The sequence below is a fragment of the Pholcus phalangioides genome, unplaced genomic scaffold, assembly GCF_987345545.1.
Source record: "Pholcus phalangioides strain wild (caught in Gottingen) unplaced genomic scaffold, Ppha-v1.0 ptg000010l_1, whole genome shotgun sequence".
Classification (NCBI taxonomy): domain Eukaryota; kingdom Metazoa; phylum Arthropoda; class Arachnida; order Araneae; family Pholcidae; genus Pholcus; species Pholcus phalangioides.
In genome coordinates, this window is record NW_028301603.1 from 37,472,772 (window position 1) to 37,497,653 (window position 24,882).

Genomic DNA, 24,882 nt, shown 5'->3' on the forward strand with positions numbered 1-24,882 from the left:
TAGCTGTGGATTTTTGTTTGAGAACGGTCATGGAAATCTGTGCTCAGTGAAAAACCTAGGCTCTTGATTTCTTTCCAGGGATGAGCACTGCGATGACGGAGGATTAACGGATGGTGACGGATGCAGTTCCCAGTGCCGGACTGAAGAAGGCTTCCACTGCTCAGGTGAGTTAGTTCTCTGGGCGTTCTTATAACTTTCTAGTAGTTTTTGCGAAGATAATCGCAATGAGTATCTCTTATAAATGACCTCATCTATCATTGGCTGTAATTATTTCGTTTAAGGGGAGCCCAGCGTATGTTACTGGCACGAAGGCGATGGTCTTTGCGAAGACTTCGAATTGGAATCGAGTCCCGTAGACTGCGGCTTCTACACACCTCCTGGATTCATCGACCAATGGGCATATGAAGCCGAGGCGGGGCCTAAAGAATCGTGTAGGCCAGAAATCGTGACGGGACCACCAGAGTTACCATTTGTTAGTATATGCATCGGTGGCACATATGTTTTATGCTTTACCTATTTAAATAATTGTGAATGTGTTTTAGATAAAGCTAGGGCCATACTCGTGTTCAGTCAGGCCAAATAGTCATTCGCAAATATTTACTTCCAATGTTTACCTTCCACTGCTGCAATGAAGCACCAGCAGCATAGGCTGTCTACACATAAACTCAGCTTGGACCAATGTTCCTTGGCGAATATTTTCTTCCTGAACACTCACACACGCCAACGCGTGTTGTGAATGTTAGCGTTCTCCGAACAAAGGCTCCAACTTGGAGGGGGGGGGGGGTTCTAGAAGGAGTTCTAGTCCTAGTCGCTCTCTTCGACCACCCTTTCAATGCTTTCCAGTTGACGATCATTCCCAACGGTGTAATGGCCACGCTACTCACCCATGACGAACCTTGTAACTATTGGGTCGGGCTGGACACGAGTGTGGCCCTAACTTAAGCTTTAACAATCTAAACTTTCTATCGACTTCCTCAATGACTCTTCCAGACGTGCTTTGGCGGTCAAACCTCCGAAACATCATGGAGTCCGTGTGGTTTGGCGGAAACTAACTGGCTCACCACCAGCTTCTTCAAACCGGTCGTCGCAACGTCTGTCCTCATCTACCTCACGTCAGATGGCACCAACAATCCATACGAAAGAAATTCCAAACCGAAGCTTTTTCTTCTAGACTCCGACGGAAAAGTCCACCATGAGCAAGAGATACGTTTCTCTTGCGAGGGGTCGAGGCCTCAGGAGATCCCCATCATCAAAGACCTCAGCAAATCATTCACTGAGACCACTTCTGTCAATATCAGTTTCGCCAACGCCGAAGTATCGATAGCAGCAGTAAGACTTAGGTCGTCGAGTTATCTGCAACCGCTGGGGATTATGGGATGCGGGACCGGTCAACAGTATCACCCGGGTCTGAAGCAGTGCGGCAATTTTTGCCGGATGCCTTCCTGCTCGAAACCGAATGCCAAGCACGCCGCTGTCAACTGCACCGGACGTGAGGACGGAGACGTTTGCGAAGTGACCTGTGATCCGGGTTACAGGAGCTACGAAGTCGGTCCGTCCCGACTGGTGTGTTATGCCGGATCCTGGAGGGGATTCGAACCGAGCTGCAAGCCGTTAGATTGCGGAATGCCGTTGATAGCTCACGCCGACGCAGTTTGTCCGGAGGGCACGACTTTCGGGAAGACGTGCAGCTACAAGTGCAGGCCTCCGGCGCGTTCTGTAGGTAAGTGAACTCCGAATACCCATGATCTATATTTGAATACGGTTATTTAAATTTTCATTTATAACAAACACCAATCAAAAGCAAAACACTTTTTAACACCATAACCCTTGAAAGCAGAGGTGGGTTTATAGATATAGAGTGGACGCCTAGAAGCCTAGGCGTCTTGGCTTCTAGAGTTTTGCCCCAGCCTTCTCTCCTCCTAGTCTAATGTTCTTGACCATTTATTTCTAAAATTTTCCACATTGGTCCACTCAGCCCTTCCTTGTAAATGTGCCTCGATTTCCAAGTCACTTTTTTGGTCACTCACATGCTTGCACACTTTATTGGTCACTCTTTTCCCCTCTTAATCTGATGATCCATTACTTTCTAGGTTACTTTTTTGCCACTCACATGATTGCACACTCTCTAAATCACTTTTTTGACACACGTGATTGCACACTCTCTAGGTCACTGTAATGATTGCAAACGTTCTAGGTCACTCAGCAACATATTTCCTTGCTCTCTGGATATATTTTTTTGGTTACAGACATGCTTGCAAACTTTCTAGGTCATTGTAATGCTTGCAAACTCTCTATCTCAGTTACCGACATAGTCCCTGGCTGTCTGAGTCACTTTTTTCGTCACACATATGCTTGCAAACTCTTTAGGTCACTCACCGACATAGTCTAGCACCTCCTAGAGGTAGAAAGTCTCTGCACTGTTTGCCATAAACGTCATTCAGACTACCTAGCAAGTTTGCCACATTTTGAAACACAGCATCCCATTTCGTTTCTTCTTATTTTGGCGTAGAATCTTCCTGATTGTCTCACAAATACCGCATAGTGATTGGATGTGGGGCATAGAAATCGCCCCTTCCGAGTCCGAGATCATTTCTTTTCCTCACAACAATGATACTAGCACGAGCAGGGAATGTTTCCCCCCGAATATTCTGAGGGAAATTGGACTACTTACTGACGTCACAAGCAGAGTGTGGTGGCCTTCTATCTCTAGGAAGTGCTGCATAGTCTCTTCCTCTGTAGGTCAGTTTCTTGGTCACTCATTTGCTTGGACACTGTTTTGGTCACTCATGAGCTTGCAAACTGTTTTGGTCACTCATGAGCTTGCAAACTGTTTTGGTCACTCATGAGCTTGCAAACTGTTTTGGTCACTCATGAGCTTGCAAACTGTTTTGGTCACTCATGAGATTGCAAACTGTTTTGGTCACTCATGAGCTTGCAAACTCTCTAGGTCACTCGCTATCCTAGTCCCTCGTTGTCCCTTAAAGGGGCGGAAGCGAATTTATGGTTTAGCAAATTTAAACACCCTTCTCCCATTATAACAATTTTTTGACCACTCATTTTTCAAATTTTCCGCCCTCCAAACTCGCCGACCTGGCCTATAGCCAGCTAAGCACTACTGTAAATACGCTTCTGCTTGAAATGACTTTGATGTTCAAGTAACTTTGCATAGGGCTCTATTAATGTATTCATGAAAACTTTATTTTTGTACACAGTCGAGTCAATATTAGCAACCCCCCCCCCAACTAACCAACAACCATCTGTTTGTCGGAACTTCATCACACGTCAGTTTTTCAACGGAACCGGTTTTGGGGAAAAAGAAAGAGTTTCACTTTCTCTGTGATGGTTTTCTTTCCCTCACAAAATTTCACTCTTATATCGCTAAAGAAGTTCCCCTTCAAAAATCGTGAATACCTCCGCTATTTGATTCGCGGGCTGAACTTTTGAAATACAGTGTATCATAGTCAATATGTATACGCATGCCTCTTAACACTGACTGCATTCATTCATAGGAGGTGGAAACGCCTTAGGATCGGTGTCGTGCGAAGCAAACGGCCGCTGGACGAGACCGAGCAACGTCGTGTGTCAAGTGAACTGTCCGACGCCCTCGTCAACGGTCAGTTCCGTCCTCGCGAGCACCAAATGCAGGAAAATGGATAGCTTCTTGTACGGGCAGACTTGCCGATTCCGCTGTAAAGGAGGATACCACGTCCAAGGCCAGAGCGCTCGCAAGTATGTGTGTGTCTGTTCTGATCTTTCAAATAATTATATAAATCATGTCAAGGGTTTTGAACTGGTGCTTCCGTGGAACCCTGTGGTTCCATGACAGCTTTTAAGCGGTTCCGCGTGATCATCAGGGAAATCGGAGAGCTTTTAAAGAAAAAAACGTTCTTGTTACTGATACTCGCAACTACTCCTGGTCTTTGTTTTGAATTTTAATGATATAGTTGTCGTTAAAAAAAGATCCAGACCACTAGAATGATTAACCTAGAGAGAGGTTGCAAGCGTGTGAGTGACTAAAGCAATTACCTGAGGGACGAAAACAGCGACCTAGAAGATGTGAAAGCATGTGAACGACCAAATAAGTGACTTGGACTCAGTGGCATATTTACGGTGAGGGAGGGAGAGTGAAGCGGGTCCAGGACGGTTAATTTGAGACATAAGTAGTCAAGAAGACTAGACTAGAATAGGTGAAGTGCGGCAAAATTCGTTCAACCCACAGGTGGCAAAACTTTAAATCCGCCTCCGGGGAAAAGCGAGCAAAGCCCTTAAATTATGTGACCCTTGACAATTGCTCAAGTTTTCACGAGGAAAAGTGAGGCATTCGCCCAAGCGGCACCTGCTATTTACTATACCTACTCCCATTATAATATATAAAGTGTCATTATGCACCAGAAAAGGCCCTCCGGGTTGTGCTTGGCGGGGCATGTGTTAATACGGTTAGTTTATTATAGATTCAGGCAATATGTTCCTTCTAACAAAACAAATTAAATGAAACAATAAACATAGCCAAAGATGCTTGCGCATGCCTCTTTCTTAGTTGTTTGAAAATTGAAAATAGCTGTACAGTACAGTATTTTGCATGTGAGATGTGAAAAGTATCATTGAACTGGAACCCATCTGCGACCTAACAAATAAAACTGTAGTAATTTTTCAATTGAAATTAGCGACCGGTTTTTTAATGATGTGCTGCATGAAAAAAAAACCAATATGGTACGATATTTTAATTTGTATTTTATAATTAATGTTAGTTGAATCGTCAAGTTTGCTTCGAAGTTTTAACAGTTGCTAATTGTGTGTAGTAAAATATTATAAGTAAAACTCGTCAAATTTTCTATATACCATTGTCTTAGTTTTGGCGAAAATTCCAGACCACCTCTATATCCAGAGTAAGGGGAAACGGAGGCTGCTGTGAATACAAAGCTAAGAACAAGGTGGTCGACCGCATTGCGATCTCCAAGTACTGCGAGGACAATGGCATTTTTTGCTCATATCTGCTCCAAAGTGAGAGACCTGAAAAATATGTTATCAAGGGACTGGATCCAGGCACCTCAACAGAGGATTTGATTCTTTACAGGATCTCCATTTTCAGGTCCTCAAGCTCAACAAATGCTTGGACTGAGCCAGTCTGGTGGGTTGAAGTGCCAAAGTCCCTCGACTCCAGCAGAATCCTGGAAGTAAAAGAACTTTACCACCTGAGGGTCAAGGTGGAAAAATTCAGAAACAATCGGCAGAGATTCATCCAATGCTTCCGATACGATGTATGGCCTGGAGCCATCACAGCGCAGGTAACCTAAGCATTGTGTCAAGTCCATCAGGGATCGTGGAAGCCGAGACTGTCCTAACGTGTGGGGAAAGGATCCCCCCAGTGTGTAAATTGTAAAAATATTCCACACAGCGAATTACCAGAACTGCTCTTTCTCTCCCTAATTGTAGGTCTAGGAGAGGAGAGGGAAGAATAGATTCAGTGCCTCAACTAGATACTTTGGCACCCGGGGCAAGCCGCAATTTTGGCGCCCTTTGCATGTAGAGGAAACAGTTAAAGGGTGAATACGGCACCCCTTCTGGTTCAACGCCCGGGACACTAGATCCGCCTGCTCCCCCCTTAGTTGCGGCCCAGCCGAGACCATCTAAAGAGAACATGGTGCTGGCCATGAAGAAGCTGTCACAAGTGTGGTTATTGAGCTAGCCATTGGAACGCAAGCAACCCAAGTTACTCCGGCAGCTGAAACTATTCTTGAAAAAGATGGAAATCAAGCTGATCCTGTAAACAAGCTTGTTGTGACCATCAAGGAAACTCTCAACTACATCATCTCTCTATAAATCATCTCCAACATCCTAGAGACGTTGAGCAGAGACTAATAGAAGCCATCAACGGATACGTTAAATGTTTTAACTCTGTGTCGTTGATCATGATGAAGTGATGGGGTTTTTTATGTTACAGCCCTCACGGGCTCTGGTCTTTTTCCCCCCTTTTCTCCCTCTCTCTTTGCAAGTAGTTACTTTGGACCAAGAAATTCTAATCAACATCTTCAAACTTCAAATATTTGATGAAGACTCACTCGACCAATAGGGGTCATCCAAGTATTACGTCATCATCGATGTGGGAGAAGAGGGTTTCCGATTTGCTGACTTTTGATGACAAGGTGGGAGGAAGGGGGGGGTTTGGATAATGCTTACGTCATCGACCACCCTTTATGAAAATATGAGTTAGGATTCAGAGGGGCAGAGCTGATGACGACATTTTGCTAACGAGAAGGGGGGGGGGAGGTCAGCGTTTCGCTTACTTTTGCTGACAAGAGGGGGGGAGGGGGTCAAAAAGGGCTAAAAAATTTGCTTACGTAATACTTGAACGGCCCCATAGGAAAGAAGCTCCGATCCCAACCAAAGGGGCCATTCAAATACTACGTAAGCAGATTTTTAGCCATTTTTGACCCCCTCCCATGTCAGCAAAAGTCAGCAACACACTGACTCCCCCCTCCCCCCTGTCAGCAAAATTTCGTCAGAAGCTTAGAATATTTCATATCTTCAAAAAAGGGTGGTTGATGATGTATAAGCAACCTTGAAACCCCCCCCCCTTGTCATCAAAAGTCAGCAAATCCGAACCCCCCCCCCCCCGATGCTGACGTAATACTTGAATGACCCCAAAGGTGTTTGGCGCGCCCACATTTTTTTCTAACATCACTTGAGAACTTTATTTCTCCCCCTCCATCTGATTTTCACCTATTGCTACTTAGAATATCCCAGGACCGCAAGAGGGCTATATAGTCTAAGTTTAGACCGATGATGTTGTGTAGTTATTTTTTTTAATATTTCCTAAAAAGCATATACTTTTGCTGATGAAGCCTTATTTTTACCTGTTTATTGGTTATGGCAGAAACGTAACTGAGAAAGGCACCATCTTTCATGGTGAATAAGTTTACAAAGTATGGACGTTTAGGGCCTGAGAATGCTTCTGTGTGCGCAGTTTGTTTTTTTTTTGTTTTTTTTATTTGCTGCGCAGAAAAAAATTCCCTATATTGAATAAGGCAGCATATTATTTTGCCATTTCGCACAGATATGGAAATTCTGTGCGCGCAGAAACAGGTCAATGCAGGTTAAATATAAGACAATGTGCTTCCATCTCTGGGGGTGTTACAGGACATATTTTACTTAGTAATAAATTTTTTCTTTCTCCATGAACATGTCGGTGTTCGTCATGCCCCCCCCCTAAAACTGAGATCTTTGGCGGGGCCTCTACAGTGAATTTATAGTGTAAAAACAATTTGATTTGTGTCGGGCTCACCACACTAGAACCCTGCCAGCCCTACCCTTGTGGAGGGTCAAGGTACTCACCTGAATTATTATGGATGGATATACAATAAAACCTCTCTTTTGCGGACACCGGCGGGTTGAAAGAATTCGCCCGTAAAAGAGGGGTGACCGTTAATCAGGTGTTTGAAAAACATACTTTAATTATTCACGGGGGAAATTATTATTTGGCCTTAAAAGAGGAGTGACCGCCACTGAGGTGTGTCCGGTACTTTTTTTTTTTTTTTTTTAAACCGAGCACAACTCAGGTCTATCGCCATAGGCAATTTACTACCTAGTGAGTTGTGCCGGAAGTGTAAGTGTGTGTACCTAACAGTCTTAGTGCGTATCTAGTGTTGTGTATGATTTTTCAGTGCTGCCATCTATATCTCAGAAGTGAAGTGAGTGATGTGTAGTGACTGAATATTTGTACTGTTTGTAGGCCTGTTGCTCTCAGTGGCGAGACTTTTTAACGGGGTGATCGGCTCGCATTTGCGCCTCGAAGTTGGGAACCACAGAAAACCAACTTCAGCCGACCACCACTGTGGCGGCGGTGTGTCCGGTAAGAGGGGTTTTGCTGTACTTGATTTCACACTATGATTCAATGATCAGCGATCATGATACTTTCAATAAAAGCATATGTCAGTGGTATGGTTGCTTTTCTTCTGGTTATAATCAAAGTTCTTGAATATGCCTCCCAATATGCCGACAAGGCTCCAACCTCGTGAGTCCCAACCATGAGTTCAGCCGGGCACAGCACGGAAACCATGATGCCCACATCCAGAAGTGAGGACCAGAGGCTCGGTTGCTCGACTTGATCATTATATAGGAGGATTTAATATCTTAATACATTTTGGTGATGCTCAGACTGGTGCCACAAGATACTGTGAGTGCTCGAGCGCCCACTGCACATTTGGCCGTTACGACATGGGTAGGGCCCTGTAGGTTAAGATCTTTGGTGGGACCCCAGGTTACACTCTTCACTATTATTAATTTATTGTATGAAATGCAAAAAATTATAACAAAAAATGATGAGAATCATCTCGGGTCCCCCGGCAGGAGCCCTGCCAGTCCCTTCTCCTTGTGGGAGCATGCGGGGACTTCAGCTGAATAGGGTCTCCCACGATAGGACCTAGCACAACGATTCATGACAAAAGAAAAGTGTATATTAAGAGGTCAGCACCTTTCACCTACAAGCTCAATTAAGCTATTAGCTCTTATAAGTCGCCATATGATGGCAAATATTAGTAAATTGAGCTATTAGCTGAGTTAGGTCTGAGTGTCCATTGTACGATTCCGTTCAACCTATACAGGCTCTCTAAAAGGAAAAATTTGTTCGTTGCTTCCTGAATGGGCTGGTACACCCGCCTAAATTGCAAGAGGACGGTGCTTAGATTCTTCTTCGCATCAAGACAGTTGTCAAAACCGTTTTATGCTGTCTTTAGTTCGCAGTTTTCAGATGGCAATGGGCATTGGGTTTGAGACAAGAAAAAAGTGATAAAATCACGCTTATAACAAGTCCTTTCATTGAAATGAAGTGCTTCGAATAATAATAATTTCTCTGGGGAAGTACTCGGGAACAAGGAAACAGTTATTTTCCGGATATTACGCTGAGGTGAGCTCGGAAAGAAAAGTCATCACGTCTCCGCCGGGACTCGAACCCCCGGCGGAGACGTGATGACTTTTCTTTCCGAGCTCACCTCAGCGTAATATCCGGAAAATAACTGTTTCCTTGATATCTCTGGCTGAGAAAAAAGCCATCTATATCTCTCTACTCGGGAACAGCTTTGGTATAAGGGACACGCCAAATTGGCGACTTTTTACCGGCGATAAGTTTCCATCGTTGGCGTGCTCTGGTTTGTTGTTCTTCTTCTGGGTTGTCGTTGTTCCAGAATGTTCGTAGAATTCTGCCAGTCGGTGGCGCTGGCTGTTGTTTTTCCGTGTTCTTAGCGTCCTAGCGCGTCTTTCAAACGGGTTTTACTGCCATTTTCAAACTGGTTTTCTCTTTTTCTCATTCTATCCTCTCTCTTTTTTTCTTCCAAATGACGTCACTTAAGCCCCGTTCACATGGGAAATAGAAAGAGCGCGGTTTAAACGGGCTTCAAGGATTTTTGCTAAAACCCGTTCACATGGACAAGCATTTTCACCCCGCTTTCCGGAAGTCGTCAAAGTCACGTGGGTCGACCGGAAGTCTGTTAGCTATCCCATCGATCCTTGTTTATTTACACATGGAATCCCACGTGGAGTATCTCAATTTTTTTCTGATCTTCCTGAGAAATCATCTTGAAAATGCTCTGGATGAAAGGAATGCTCGAAGCAGGCGAATGAGCCGCGGCGTTTTGAAAAACCGTTGGGATAGTTCTTCATATTTTCTCTTCCTTCCGTATATATGATGTAGTGTGTGTGTCGGATTAATTGGAATCATTTTGGACATCTTTTCCCTCAGGTTGTACCTTTAATATTTTCCAATATTTATTCTTTTCTACATGCAGGATGCCCCTGCATCCTTTTTATTTTATTTATTTATTTTATACCGTTGATTATTTATAAGAACCTGGATTCCCGGAAAGAGAGTCCGGTTTTAATTTATAATAAATAGAATATTTTTATTTATACAACAGGACTGTTGTTTATTCAAAACGGTCCGGGTTTCATTTAAACCCTGATTCATTTTTTTTTTTATCCAGTTTTATTTTTTAAACACTCCACAGCTTATTTTTGTTTATGCCATTTGTTTTTACTGTTTTCTATGCTGGCGACTTTTTTTTTCTGGCGCACGTAGTGTCTGGCGGCTTTTTCTCGGACCGTCTGACATATTTGGCGCCGGAAAAAAAAGTCGCCGAAGATCGCCAACCTGTCCCTTATACCAAAGCTGTTCCAGTACCCGTATCTGTTTTTTCTATTTCTGCAGGAGAATACTGTACTTGAGGTGCGACAGAAATGCATCTTGGGTTGGGCCATTGTGTGTTCCTATGACATGTCCAGCAATCGAAATACCGCACAACTGCACGTCCGGCAACCAGGCGTCGAGCGAATGTACCGTTGTTTGTCCTACGCAGGTTGGTATCGGTTTGATACTCAGTTCTGCTAGAGTAGATGTTCAGAATGGACGAGGAGTCCTGGACACATTTAAAAGATAATAATAATAAATCAACCAATTAAAAGGAGCAGTTTGCACTAAAATACTAAACCCTAGGATGATGTCACTCTCTGCTATCCATACGAAGGTTTTTAAACAGGTGACTGATGTGAAGATGAATTTAGGAAAGAGAGAGAAAATGCAACTGTCCTTGCGTGGAATCGAGTCCACGTCTCTTCACTTGCCGGGTGAGCGCACTAGACTACAAATGCAACGAACATCTCAATCTTTTCTTAGTGCTGCTCATGTGCACTTGCCGGGACCGTACATGGACGGTCGGACCTAATTCAGGACAAAGCTCACAATTGATGACACTGCCACCCGACTCCGATAAGTCGGTCGGGAAAGTCACCATTTGGTGGCAGTGTCAGCAGTTGTGAGCTTTGTCCTGAATTAGGTCCGACCGTCCATGTATGGACCGATTTTAAGGAAAGATTGAGATATATTCGTTGCCTTTGACTGCGCTCACCCGGCAAATGATGGTGATGGTGTGATGATTATGCTGCAACACGAAAAACTCGATATAACGCATAAAATGTAACACAAACAGTGCATAATTAATGGTTATGACAATTTGCTTTACATGAAACCACCACATATCAATACCACATATTTTTTCCGTTGTATTTTAGTGGTCTAGAGGGCGTTCACCCGGAACGTGAAAGGGCATGGGTTCGATTCCCCGCAATGGTAGTTGAATTTTCTCTCTTGCCTAAATATATCTTCGCGTCAGCCAGCTGTTAAAAAACCGTATGGATAGCGGAGAGTGACATCATCCTCGGATAAAAATACTAGCTCTTCAACGACACTAGTGTGTGGCTGCAAATCGGTGGTAGTAACTCGTAGGAAAAATTGGCTAGAATTGATCCAAATGGGGGAATTTTTAGCGTTTGTGAGAAATTGTGAACATTTTTATCAAATAAAAAGAATTATTTAATTCAAGATATACAGAAGACTGGATGTTGTGAAGATATTTATACTAAATATCTTCACAACATCCAGTCTTCTGTATATCTTGTATTAACAAGTGGAGAGCGACATTCATGTCATAAATTATTTAATTACTTTCTTTTTTTTTTTAATTTTGTGCAGTGCTTTTCTAAAGCTGAATACTTGTCTAGATATTTTACCTGTAGGTGGCAGCACATTAATTCTGAATTTGCGGTAGAAAATCTTACTTAAAAAGGGAAATATTTGAGGGAAATTTTGGCTCGCTGGGAGATTACCATCACTGCATCTGATCAAGTTCGACCAGGTCCGGATAAAAAAGCTCAGGGCCTCAATATTTTCAAATTCTTCGGAAGTTACCCTTACAGTAACTGTAAATAATTTTTGTATCGATTGTGAATGATTCGTGTATTATATTGTGAAATCAAATTCCGCATCAGCACTCCTCGTTGTCATATTATTTTGCTAAAACTAATGTTATCTGAGATAGGAATGAAAAAAAAAATTACGACGTATATATTTTTCGTTTCCATAGGGCATATTTACGGTTTCTTAAGGGCATAAATGCATTTTTTAGAAGTTTTTAGGGCATAAAAAACCTAGCCCTCATAATCACCGTCTCGCCACGTTCGCGGACGAACAAATACGACTAGTACACTATACGACTAGAACAATAGTACACGTCTTGGAGAACAACACAAAAGAATTACTACTAAAACCTGATAAACGATCAGTTAATCATTAATGAATTACGATTATCAATTAATAAGTGTCAGGAACTAACAAGTTCGTGATGGTTAATTTATTTACTAACAACGGGCTTTTACTGTTTCGGAGTAAACTAAGAAATTCAGTGGTTTCATTAGTTAATTATAAAATTAAAATTATGAAATAATTATAACTAGAGGGCACTTGATTTGGTTTTAGTTAAATATATAAATTTTAAGCATATCCGCTAATTTATCAAATTTATAGTGCAAAGTATTCAAATCATGATGCAAATTATTCGAATTGTAGTTCCATGTGTCTCAAGTATTGCAAAGTATTAGAATTATATTGAATTGTCCATATGCACGATGCATAGCAAACAGGAGGTATGCCATTTTACTGGCGAAACGTTCACCCTAGAGCAGCGTTTCTCAACCTATGGTCCGCAGGCATACTCGATTATTTGGTTTTCAGCGAATGAAAAATTAAATTGTTCAACCGTTGTCGGTTACATATTAGTAATATATTCACACGGGTTCAATTAAAAATATACTTCCGTACTTAGGTTCACTATACATCATCCAGGAAAATGTGGTACATCGCTAAATTTTGCCGAAAAAATGCTATTTATTGCCTTAAATGCAATTTCATTATTGAAATTTTACTTTACTTATGAAATCTCGCTTAAAAGTGGGGGGGGGGGATAATAAAGGGCTGCTAGAATGTATTTTGTGAAGAAAAAAAAATTCAAGTAATCAGATGACCATATTCCATTTAGAAAAATACGGCAAACTAGGATCTTAAACAGCGTAATTTTGATTCATATTTTAATAAATGCTATATTGCTTTAAATTTATAGGATTTTCACAATATCGCACATTGAATCTGATGGCACTTCGCTCAACCCGCCATAATTTCTCGATAACATGAGGTGACGACTTATCGAGGTTTTACTGTATTGAAAACAGCTTGTGCACAAGATAAAATACCATAACATCGATGTAACTGAGTAAATATGTATTCAGAATATAAAGAAAAGTGTTCAGTTCATGAAATGAAGCAAAAGTTTGAAGTTTCATTGACCCAATCTTACTTAAAATTAAATTTTAAAATTTGTATTTGAAATTTCAATTTTAAATGATATTGATTCAATGAAATTTCAAACTTTTGCTTCATTTCACGAACTGAACACTTTTTTTAATTAATTTTTTATTCGATTGCATTGATGTCATGATATTTATCCCGTTATTTAACCCCAATGATATTCTATCCTGCGCACAAGCTGTTTTTTGAAAATTTACAAAAATCTAATTATCCAAGGAATGTAAAAATTTATACCAGCATAGGATAGCACTTACAATCAAGAACGCGTGTAAAAATTTGAAATAAATCGAAATCTAAAAATTTGAAATAAATCGAAATCTAAAAATTTTAAATAAATCGAAATCTAAAAATTTTAAATAAATCGAAATCTAAAAATTTTAAATAAATCGAAATCTAAAAATTTTAAATAAATCGAAATCTAAAAATTTTAAATAAATCGAAATCTAAAAATTTTAAATAAATCTAAATCTAAAAATTCTAAATAAATCTAAAAATTCTAAATAAATCTAAAAATTCTAAATAAATCTAAAAATTCTAAATAAATCTAAATCTAAAAATTTTAAATAAATCGAAATCTAAAAATTTTAAATAAATCTAAATCTAAAAATTCTAAATAAATCTAAAAATTCTAAATAAATCTAAAAATTCTAAATAAATCTAAAAATTCTAAATAAATCTAAATCTAAAAATTTTAAATAAATCTAAATCTAAAAATTTTAAATAAATCTAAATCTAAAAATTTTAAATAAATCTAAATCTAAAAATTATAAATAAATCTAAATCTAAAAATTATAAATAAAATATGGTTAAATACTATTTCTAATGATATTTCTATCAGAGCAGAATTTCTCAACCCAAGCGCCAGTAAAACTTCTGAAACAGTTTTACGGACCACTTGTTGTCTCGTATTACAGGATATTCCTGTAATTTTGGTTGTTCCAATTTTTTTTTTTAATACATTTGTCCCGTTTTTTTTCAATGATGCTTTTATTTAAATTTGCAACAGTTACTAAAGTCGCGAATACACAGCGTTTTCAAAATTCAACTACAGTATATAAAATTAGACCAAAAAATACAGATATTCATTTCACGTATTTGTCAGGTTCAACGTAACCTTTTTTTCAGAAATTTTAATAAAAATTAGTGATTGTGCCTACTTCCGGCAACATTTTTTATGACAATTGGTTATGTGTCCCGTATTTTACGCTGTTTAAGATCCTAGTTTACCGTACTGTTTCTAAATTAAATATGGTCATCTGATTATTTGACTTTTTTTTTTTTCGTGAATTACATTCTAGCATCCCTTTATCCCCCTCCCCCCTTTTCAGCGAGATTTCAATAGTAAAATGAAATTTTAATAATGAAATTGCATTTAAGAGAGGCAATAAATAGCATTTTTTTGGCATAATTTTAGCGATATCCCGTATTTATGATCACAATTTCCCGCATTTTGATGTACAGTGAACCTAAGTATGAAGGTGTATACCAACGACGAACGCGCCGTTATATACGGAGAACGCAAAGGTTTCAATTATAATAAAAAACGTTTATTAATGAGATGAAGCAAAGGTACGACTGTCTCGAGCCGGTACAAAAGAACATCTGCCTCAAAGAGCGGCAGAGTTGCCAAGTCCTTAAAAAATTTCCAGCCAAAATCCTCTTCAAAAGTAGCCAAAAAGTAGCCCAAAATATTAGAGCTTGTGCTGCCATCTATGAAGCAACGATCGAGCTACAGTTTGATGATATTCTAGCCTGCAACGATGTGGCTGATAGCTTTTCTTGTGTTTTTATAGTCAGTAACTCCTCCCCCCCCCCCACCCAACATTTCACTTTTTCGTAAAAAATATGTTTTTTTTACCGAATAAATTGATTTCTTTGAAAAGTTGCGAAAGTCAGGGCTACACATTCTCTCTCCTGGAAAAACGGCCAAGAGATGGCCTGGAGTCGGGCCGTTTTCAAAACATCATGGACCCCCGGGCAAATTGATTTTGCTCAGCTCTCTATCCAGACTGCGAATGCCTCCTTACCAATTCACATGCTTAATCTCGCAAATCTTAACCATATCTCATTTTTTATCCCTCCCCCGCCCTTCATTCAAGGCCTCCGTGACGTGCCCGTGTTGGCCCATGCGTCAAGACGGCACTGCCTCAAATTGTGCATAGGTGCCTACGAAATTTGGTACAATGATTTTAAAAATTAGGTATGGGTCCCAGACCAGATTTTTCACAGTCTATATAGTAAACAAAAATTTAAGAACTCTTCTGGGTTCCTGGCAGGGCCGTTTTAAGAGCATCATGGGCCCCGAGAGTCAAGTGATTTTTCTGATGCCCTACATGGAAAATCCCCTAAAAATACAACTGCCTCTCGTTTTTCTGAGGCCCTCTGGCCATTCCCAGTTGGGCTCATGCGTTAAGACAGAACTAGTGCCTGGGCACTAGTTCTTGAGCCCTGCCATGCTAGCTCCACGCTTGTGGAGGCTACGGTTTCTTTTACAGGCTTCTGTGGTCTATATACTATGTTTCCCAACCGTCGGGCCGGAGCAACACCTATAGAAGAAGGCGTCCGCGCGAAGATCGTGACGTCACTGAAGTCTCCCATTTCCCTTATAGTTATTGGATATACTCATGGGCCCCCACAAGGGATGGGCTGACAAGGCTCCAGCCCTGGGACCCAGGGCAATTTTCACAATTTTTTTTTTTGCTTTTTCACGCTATAAATTCATCATTAAGGGGCCCCGTGAAAGTCTGCTCAGGGGCACGCAAAAGATCAGAGCCTAGGGCCCTGCTTCAGGATGTGGGGCCTTGGATATACTACTTCCCTTATACTACATTAGATATATTATAACCGACCGGCCGCGGTATCATAAAGATTGAAAACCACTGATCTAGAGCCTAGGACAGTTTCTCAAGTTTTTGTGTTATGGCCCCTTCAATTATTGGATGGCAAAGGCATTATGGTTGAAAGTTCTGGCTTTCCATAGTTGGCCGAGATGCCCTCCACCCCTTCTGCCTTGTCAGGAAGAAAACACAACATGAGGTTGGGGACTGAAGTGAAAAAGAAAAACTTTTTTGCTCGCGCAAGCAAAGAAAAATAAAGGAAAATAGGGAGAAATTAGCCATGAACACAATTTTGGAAAAACCGCCCAAGAAACCGCCACCCGCCAAAGCCAAAAATTTCCCGCCGAACCGTTTTCAAACCAGCCCAATTTGGCGGGAAAACCGCCAATCTGGCAACTCTGAAGAGCGGAGAAAAATAACATAGCTAATAATTGTGTAAGCGGTGCCATCTAGTGGCGATAGAGAAAAAGAATATAATATGAAATACTACAGCTACATACACAAACAGAAGGTATGTTTTTAATTGAACCCGTATGGGGGTAATTACTAATACGTAACTGACAACGGTCGAATAATTTTTCATTCAGTGGGAATCAAATTCGAGTATGCCTGCGGACCACTCGACTCGTACCATAGGTTGAGAAACGCTGTATTAGAGCATAGTGTTTCACCATGTTAAAGGTATAGTATTAATTAAAGTCCCCATTTAAACACTGCATTGCGTATGTTTCTCAATCCTTCTAAATTGCTTCTTTTCTCTGGAAGATTTCGAAGACCTCTCACAGGTGCGAAATAGACGGCAACTGGAACCCGCCTTTGCCTCAGTGCCTTTCTTTTCCCGTCTGTCAGACACCTCAAGCCAAAGACAAAAATGTCCAGTTCGTGTGCGAAGGAAGCCACGTTGGTAGGTGCAGTTCCTATATGTCAAAAATATGTTTTGTTCATTGATCATTTTTGTCGCGCCGCGGTCATTTTCTGCACACGAGGGCTAATTAGAGCGGGATCTACAATTTATTGCCGATTCCGAACGGCAGACTTGTTTTTTTTTATACTCGTCGAGAGGTTGGTGCGCAGATACCTCGATGGGGAACTCCCTGCGGTAGCAATTCGCCGTTTTTGTTGTACCCCTGTGTCAGGGAAAGTTTTCTGACAAGGACGAACCGGGTATCGAACTCGTGACACCTCTAAACATCCTTTGGTACTTTAGGCGAGTATCTTATCGACCTGGGCTACCGCGCCCCAATGTGTTTTGTCATGATGATTTGTAATCAATGTGATTTTTTTATAATCTCGTTACTCATGGGCCAAAACAGCAACAACAACAATTATTTATAATCCTCAGCAGAGGAAAAAAATATTATATCAATCCGTAAACCATTAGTAGAGGTTTAATTGTGTTTAATTATTCAATCAATAATTAAACACAATAATAATAATATACATAATACAGTTAAATAACCATAATATAAATAATGCCCATAAATAAACATACAATACGATAATGTTTGCAAATTAACTTACTCTAAACGACGAGAGAGAGGAGGACTACCGTTTAGGACGATTTACAGACTCACTTGTTGTTTGCGAACTTATTCTTTTTGCATGAATTTCAAAAAGAACCTTATCCATTGACGCTTGCCTTTGCCTCCTTTTTAGAATTTCTGAGAGATAGGAAATTACAGTTGCTCGCACACTGCTACAGCTTTATTTGGGTGGTTCTTTTCTACAGAGTTCTGCACGTATTCCCACGTTCTACACATCTCTCTTATCTCATTTTATGACAGGGACTCCTCCTCACTTCTCTCTTCCTCTGATGAGATACTGTCCATAAACGTTTGCTGGTGCGTGCAAAAGAAATCCATCCCTTCATCTACTGTCAACTTCTAGAACACTTTTTCACCACTAGTTCTTGAATGCCATCCTCATGCCCCCTCTAGTCCGTGGTCTTCCCCAAGCACACAATCTCTTCAACAAGTAGTGGCTCCTGTGTATGATCTAGCCTCTCAATGCAATCAGCGCACAGTTTTCTCGAAGCAGAATTAAAAAAAAAAAAAAAAACAACAACAACTTCAAGCGCATATACGCATAACTGCAATGCTACATCTAGTTTCGCATCGTAAATATTTGCACTCGCAATGGGCGTTAATTTTCCGAGTGGGGCGCGCTTACCGGAGAGACCGTAGGGGAGAATATTACCCACAATTCCATAACAAGTGTGTGGGCCAAACCATCGGCTCAGTTGTGGTAACTCGAAAATAAATGACAAAACGCATTTTGCTCGTAATGCGGATCAACGCTCGCTAACTGAGTCAAAAGTTTTTCCAAAATGTTTGCTCATTACACGAATTGCTCGTTAACCAAAGTTCCATTGTATCGTCAATATCTCTATAGAAGTCTTGCCAGAATCTTTTTTTAATGCTAAAAGGTATTAGATTGAATACCAGATTGCCAAATACAGTAGTGCCTCGAAATTCGACACTCATTCGTCACCGAACTAACTGTCGGATATTCCGTGACGATACTTTCAACGTACAGTTAAGTCTATTCGGAAATTTCACTGCATGTGCATTCCGGAGCTGTCAAAGCGTCGAATTTCGATTCACACAACTGCATTTTTAAACTTCATGTGAGCATTTTCTGCTTTTCTCATTCACACGATTTGTTGTTTTCACAGGCGCTATTTGCAAGACGAGTTGTTTCCTGCGTGATTACGAACCGGTGAAGCCGAACGTCTTCAATGAGAGGATCAAAGTAAAATGTTTAGCCAATGGCACTTGGCATCCCGACGCAAGCGATGTCATTTGCGTGAAGAAATGCAGCTCTGTATGTGTTTACACATTTTGATTGCTTTCGTTTAACGACATTCCTGCAACTTTAATCCCTTTACGACCAGGGACGGGGTATCTCGGTCCTGTGTGAATGGAAGAAATACATTCGAGCTCTTTCTTTTTTCCGGGATATTTCATTGGTAACCTCGCAAAATAAAATTCTCTTTCCCCCCCCCCCCTTTACCTCAGCATTATCTTTTCTCTCTCACTACGATATGACGATAAATCATAAATATATAAGTATATAACATGTATAAGGAAAAGATAGCTGGAGAAGTGAGAAAGAAAAAAAAAAAAGAACGGAAAAACGGCTATTCCTCCTTTTCCCTTCATTTCCATGTGTAAACAATGATAACAGTTTCTGAGATTTATCTCTTCTAGTTCAACTACTACAACCGCTAAACCACACACGTGCACCTAACCCATATTCCTCTGCGGAACTTCAAACGACACGGTAGATGTTGGAAAGTATGTGTAGTGAACCTGACGTGAAGTTTTGTTTCTGTGTAATGCTTGTTATGTGTAGTGCCGCCATCTGCCGTCAATTTTTCCAACTGTGAGTGAGGTGTAATGATTGAAGATTTTACCGTTGTAGGCCTGTTGCTCTCTGTGGCGAGACTTACAACTAGTTCAACTGCACGTCATCCAAACTTGTTGCCAAAATCTTACACGTAAAGGGGTTAATCTATCAACCGTTGGCTCTCTCTTGTTTCTTTCCCTGGCTCGAAGAAACTCTGTTCCAGCTTTTCCCCCCACTTCAGAAATTCACCAAAATGTAAACTATGTTTGCTCTTTGCAAAACGAGCATAGTTTTAAATAGGATAAGTGGAAAAATAGGATAATGGAGACGAATAACCTATTGTAACCACGGAAATAGAGCTTTCAAAGAAGAAAACTTCCTTGTTGCTGATATTCGCTCTCATTCTTAGTCATTCTCAGACTTTAAATGTCTGTATTTTATTAAACTTATTACTTTCAAACTTATTACTCGTAAACTTATTATTTTTACATGAAAAAAATTATGTCTTTCTTAGTTACACACCAACATTAATATCAACACAATATCAAATTTCTAAGTCTATAACCAACAAAAGAAAATTTTATCAGACGAAATGTGTTTTATAGGAAATAACGACACAGTACAGTATGTATTATATTGAGAGACATAACTTAACTGAGATCCCCTTCTGCCACCTATCAAATGAAATCACAACTGTTAACGATTCTTCAAAATAGAACCGGTGAAAAATAATATACATATAAAAAATAAATACAATATGATATCAATAAATATTTTTTAAACAATAGTATAAATTGAGTTAACAAGTTTGCCGCAAAATTTTAACAGTCGATATTTAAATACAATAAATTAATATGAATAGTAATGCAAAGTGTAATTTTTTTTACATTTATAATTGAAAAAAGTTTTTACCTTGCATACTTTTTGATGTTAACTTACTCTACATAAATATCAACTGTTAAAATTTTGAAGCAAATTTAAAAATTATATAAATATTATCGTTAAAAAAATATACTTAATTACATCATATTATATTGTTTTTTATGTATTTATCAATTTCGAAGGATCAATAACAGTTGTTTTTTTATTTGATAGGTAGCAGAACGAGTCACAGTTTAACAATATTTCTTAAATAGTACATCTCCTGTACTATGTAATTGTTTTCTGAAAGGCATATTTTATGGCTGATAGAATTTTAATTCATGCGTAGAGATTTTTTGCTGTGCAGAAAGAAATTTCCCTGTACTGTATGTATAAAGTAACATATGTAACATTTTGAAATTCTATGCGCACAGAAACAGGTCAGTGGAGGGGAAATAAAAGACAATATGCCCCCATCAGGAAGAAAACAAAGTTAGAGGGCACATTTGATGTAGTAATAAAATTGTTCCTTTCCCCCGCGAGTATCTCTGAGCTCATCATGCCCCCTTCCTCCATCCAACATCATAGAAAGGCCAACACCTTCCAATACTGCAGATCTAGCTATAGATGTTGTTGGCCAGGGCTTTCCCTGGCCTCAGATCTTCAGTGGGGCCTCCTCAATATTGAGTTTAGTGTAAAAAATTGACAACACCTTACGGTTCAATGATTAGCATCATGATTATTTAAAGCACATGCCAGAGTTCTTGCGCGGGAGCTCTGATGATGGTTATAATAAGAGCTCTCATTCGTGAATATGCGTCCAATAGGATGACAGGCTCCAACCTCCCAACCGTGAGTTCAATCGGGCAGGGCACGGAGACTCACGGCTCTCCCCTCCCCGCATCCTACAGTAGGGCTCCCAGGTAAGACTCTTAACGGGCCCTCTCTATTATGAACTTATAGTGCGAAAAAAATTTATGAGGAGAATCCAGGACACCCCCCCCCCCGGGCTAGAGTTCTGCCAGAAACACCCCTTGTAGGGGCCACGTGGGTGACCTCAGTTGAACAGGGGTTCCACGATTAGATCTGGTAAAATGATTTATGTAAATAAATATGTGTATTAAGATCAGAGACCCTTACGCATAAAGGGAAATAGGGGTAACCGTCAGTGGCGTAGCCAGGTTTTGGTCCATGGGGGGAGCGACATTGTGAAAGGCGCCATTTTTTTTGCTCGTGCTTAAGGCGCAAACTTAAAATTATGCATTAGTGGAAAGAACTTTAAATTTCCCAATTTAAAAAAATAATCAAATTTGTTTTGTTTTCAGTGGATGTTATTTTTCAAGTTAAATTAATTACCTTTCAATTGATTAATGTATTTTAATTTTTTAATTAGTTTTTAAAAAAATGTAAATTCCTTTTTATGTTTTGTATATTTATATAAATGCAAACACCAAAAACAACTGGGACTCTCTAAAATTATTCCAAGACTAGGGGGGCTCTGCCGCCTTTGGCGACCAACCCCCCTCCCCCCTTCTCTTCACAACATATCTTGTTAATTTCGTCGCACTTCATCAGCGTGCTATGGAAAGGGACGTGTGAAAGCACCAGCTTACTGAAGTAGTGAATTTTAATAATAATAATAATAATAATAAAGCAACAAAAAACAAATGAGATTCATCAAGTACCCCCAGAAAACTTCCCCATGGGGGGGGGGGGGGGTCCCAGATTCAATTCGCTGAATTTTAGTGGGGTCCCACACTGGATTTATCTCGGATTCTCCGCTGTTGAAAATTCTACAATGTTAAACAACAAAAAAGAATCAGATGCAGCCAGGGCCCCAAAATGAAACCTGTAAACATGGGGGGCCCCCGACTTGGAAGCTTGTCGGTCATCCCCCGCTGCGAGTGCCATGAAAGATTTTCATTTGCATTCGTTTTACCAACGAATAAAATCCAGGGCCCCCCCCCCCCCAACCAATTATCCGGGACACCAATTCGCATACTTTTAGTGGGGCCCCAGACTGGCTTTATCTCGGGCTTCCGCTGTTGCAAATTCTACAACAGAAAAGAATGAGATTCATCCAGGGCCCCCAAAATGAAACCTGTAAACATGGGACCCCCGACTTGAAAGCTTGTCGGTCATCCCACCGTGAGAGTGCCATGAAAAATTTTCATTTGTATTCATTTTACCAACGAATAAAATCCAGGCCCACCCACGCAACTACCCGTGACCGAAATCGCAAATTATATGGGGCCCCCCCAGACTGGATATATCTTGTGCTTCCGCTATCGCAAATTTTTCAACGTTAAAGCAGCAAGAAAACAATGCGATCTATGAAGGGCCCCTGGAAATGAAAACTTTTAACTTTCCCATGAAGGTATACGTGCAATCCCCCCCCCCGGGTACCCTGACCCTGTGTGTTGGGAGCACTGCTCTTATATGTATATTATACATGTACATACCTCTCGGCATGGACCCCCACAAGGGCAGGGCTGACAGGGACCACAACGATTCTTATCACTTTTTGATTTTTCACACTATAAATTAACCACAGAGGGGCCCCTGAAAAGCTGGTTTGGGGACTCGCCATCTAAATTCCAACCTAAGGGCCCTGCTGTAGGATGTGGGAGCCTCTCGGTACATTCACATAACATGGTCCCGATGGGTCAAATTGGTCCTGATATGTGCTAGAGTTAAATGAAAACTAGACCCAAAATCGTAACCGACTTCCGTAACACAAAAACGTAACAGATTTCCGTCACTCAAAAACGTCACTGATTTCGGTTCCTTAGAAACAGGCCCTTTTCGAGTTTGTGATTTTATATGATAGAGTAGATATGAAAGTACAGAGAAATCTTCATGCTTCCATTTAATCGCTTATATCATCTTACACTCTTATCGTAGGCATGTATCACATGCACACTACTTCTACTCAATCATACATGTACTTCCAAGACATTTCTCATTATGGTGACGCTAGTGCTGGTGGATATGTCTGGTTGTTATTTCGGAAACATACAGTCATGGCTCCTTTCTTTTTTTTAGTTATTTACGTTTGGGTGTACCATCACCACTAGACCTCTCTCTAGACCGAGAATTTGAACAAGCTCTTCCCTTTTTGTTAAAATTTTTCTCTCTATAGCGGGATAAGCGGTCAACAGCAACGGTCAAAGTCGAAATTTTACTTTGAAGTGATTGTAAGCTGATGGTTTCGTTACGACTGACCTCAGAAATAGTCGGTGTGTGCCCAGTGACTTCGGTAATTTTATCTGCCATTTCTGCTGAATCCGGCAATGTATCCTTACTAACAGAAAGTATCTGCTGTGTATGGATAGGCAAACGTTGTAACCAAAGGGTTTTAAGCACTTCATCTGAAATTTTCGTGTCAGCTAATGTATACATCTCGTGCAACAACTGAGAAGGTCGCTTATCTCCAAGAGTGAGCTCTTGGAGTAGAACTCGTAAGCGGGAAGTTTGACAGTGAAAACTGTTGACAAATGCGTGTTTTTAACTGGTTGTAAGAATCATTTGTAACAGGAGCTCTGATCAAATCGCTAACATATGACAACACTTCGACATCTAGAGCTGTCACAACACAGTGAAATTGCGTTTTAAGGTCTGGACACACATATCCGCACCGTGCCAGGACCGTAGCTCGGGCGTCAGTTGGCCGTGGCTCGGCTCGTTCCTCTTCAGACCACACCTTTCCGTGTGTTGCCCGTGTCGCTGCCGTATGCTGACTACGAAGCTGTGTCGATTGCTTGAAGTCTTTAACGCAGCCGGTTCGGTGTAATCAAAATGTTCAGTAAATTAATTAACAAGAGTGATTTGGATATAATAACCCTAGCGTAAATTAACAATAATTAATTGTTCTAAACATTTCTGTAAATAATCTATACATGTATATAATTTTTTTATTTTGGATTGATCTCCGATAGATTTTTTGTATGTGACAAACCCGCGAAAAAGGACAGGATCTTTAAATGCAGCTGAAAATAAAAAGCCGGCCATTTGCTTAGTTTGACTATATGCATTCTTGTTTATAGTTTGGAGAGAGGAGATTATTTACGAAGTGATAAAAGGGGAAGAGAAAAAAAAAAAGTCATATAGAAATTAAAACAATCTGTGGGGGAGAGGGGTACTCTCTTCCTCACCTACACACTCGTTTTTTTTTATTCAGAGTCAACGGCCATCATAAATATAATCATCTGTAGGGGCAGGTGGTGTCAAATTCCGATAACACCTCGGAGAAGTGTATCTAAGCTCAGTAGGAGCATATTGTAGTACGAAAGAGCGAGTATATCTTTTACTCTATGTGTGTGTTCGCGGAATCTTCTAAACTGAAAATTGGCTCCTCTGCAGATGGCAAATGGATATTAAAATCAATAACAATTGGGGGTGTTTAGTTTGCCGGGGCTTGATTCAATGATAATGCCTCACCACAGTATTCGATAGTAATTTAAAGCACTCATTGCCAAAGTCCCAGTCGCTGAAACACCTTTGTCAGATATTTAGCACAAAGGTGCTCGACTTTTTGGAAGGTGTGGGCCACTTCATTGTTTTGAAATATTTCGCGGGCTTCTTAAGTTATCCAGAAACGAGTTTCGTTCCTCCAAAATTATCTAAAAAGAAGTGGCACGTGCCGCTTAA

General features: G+C 40.4%; 1 protein-coding gene across 1 annotated transcript in view; it reads left to right on the forward strand.

Annotated features, from left to right (window-relative positions):
* The window catches only part of LOC149081390 (pappalysin-1-like), a 54,103-nt gene that overhangs the window by 23,247 nt on the left and 5,974 nt on the right, over positions 1-24,882 (forward strand). The window contains exons 12-18 of the mRNA XM_089238208.1: positions 79-164; positions 282-472; positions 991-1,720; positions 3,510-3,729; positions 10,199-10,346; positions 16,789-16,927; positions 18,698-18,846. Coding sequence (XP_089094334.1) covers positions 79-164; positions 282-472; positions 991-1,720; positions 3,510-3,729; positions 10,199-10,346; positions 16,789-16,927; positions 18,698-18,846 — 1,663 coding nt within the window. The remainder of the gene's footprint in view (positions 1-78; positions 165-281; positions 473-990; positions 1,721-3,509; positions 3,730-10,198; positions 10,347-16,788; positions 16,928-18,697; positions 18,847-24,882) is intronic.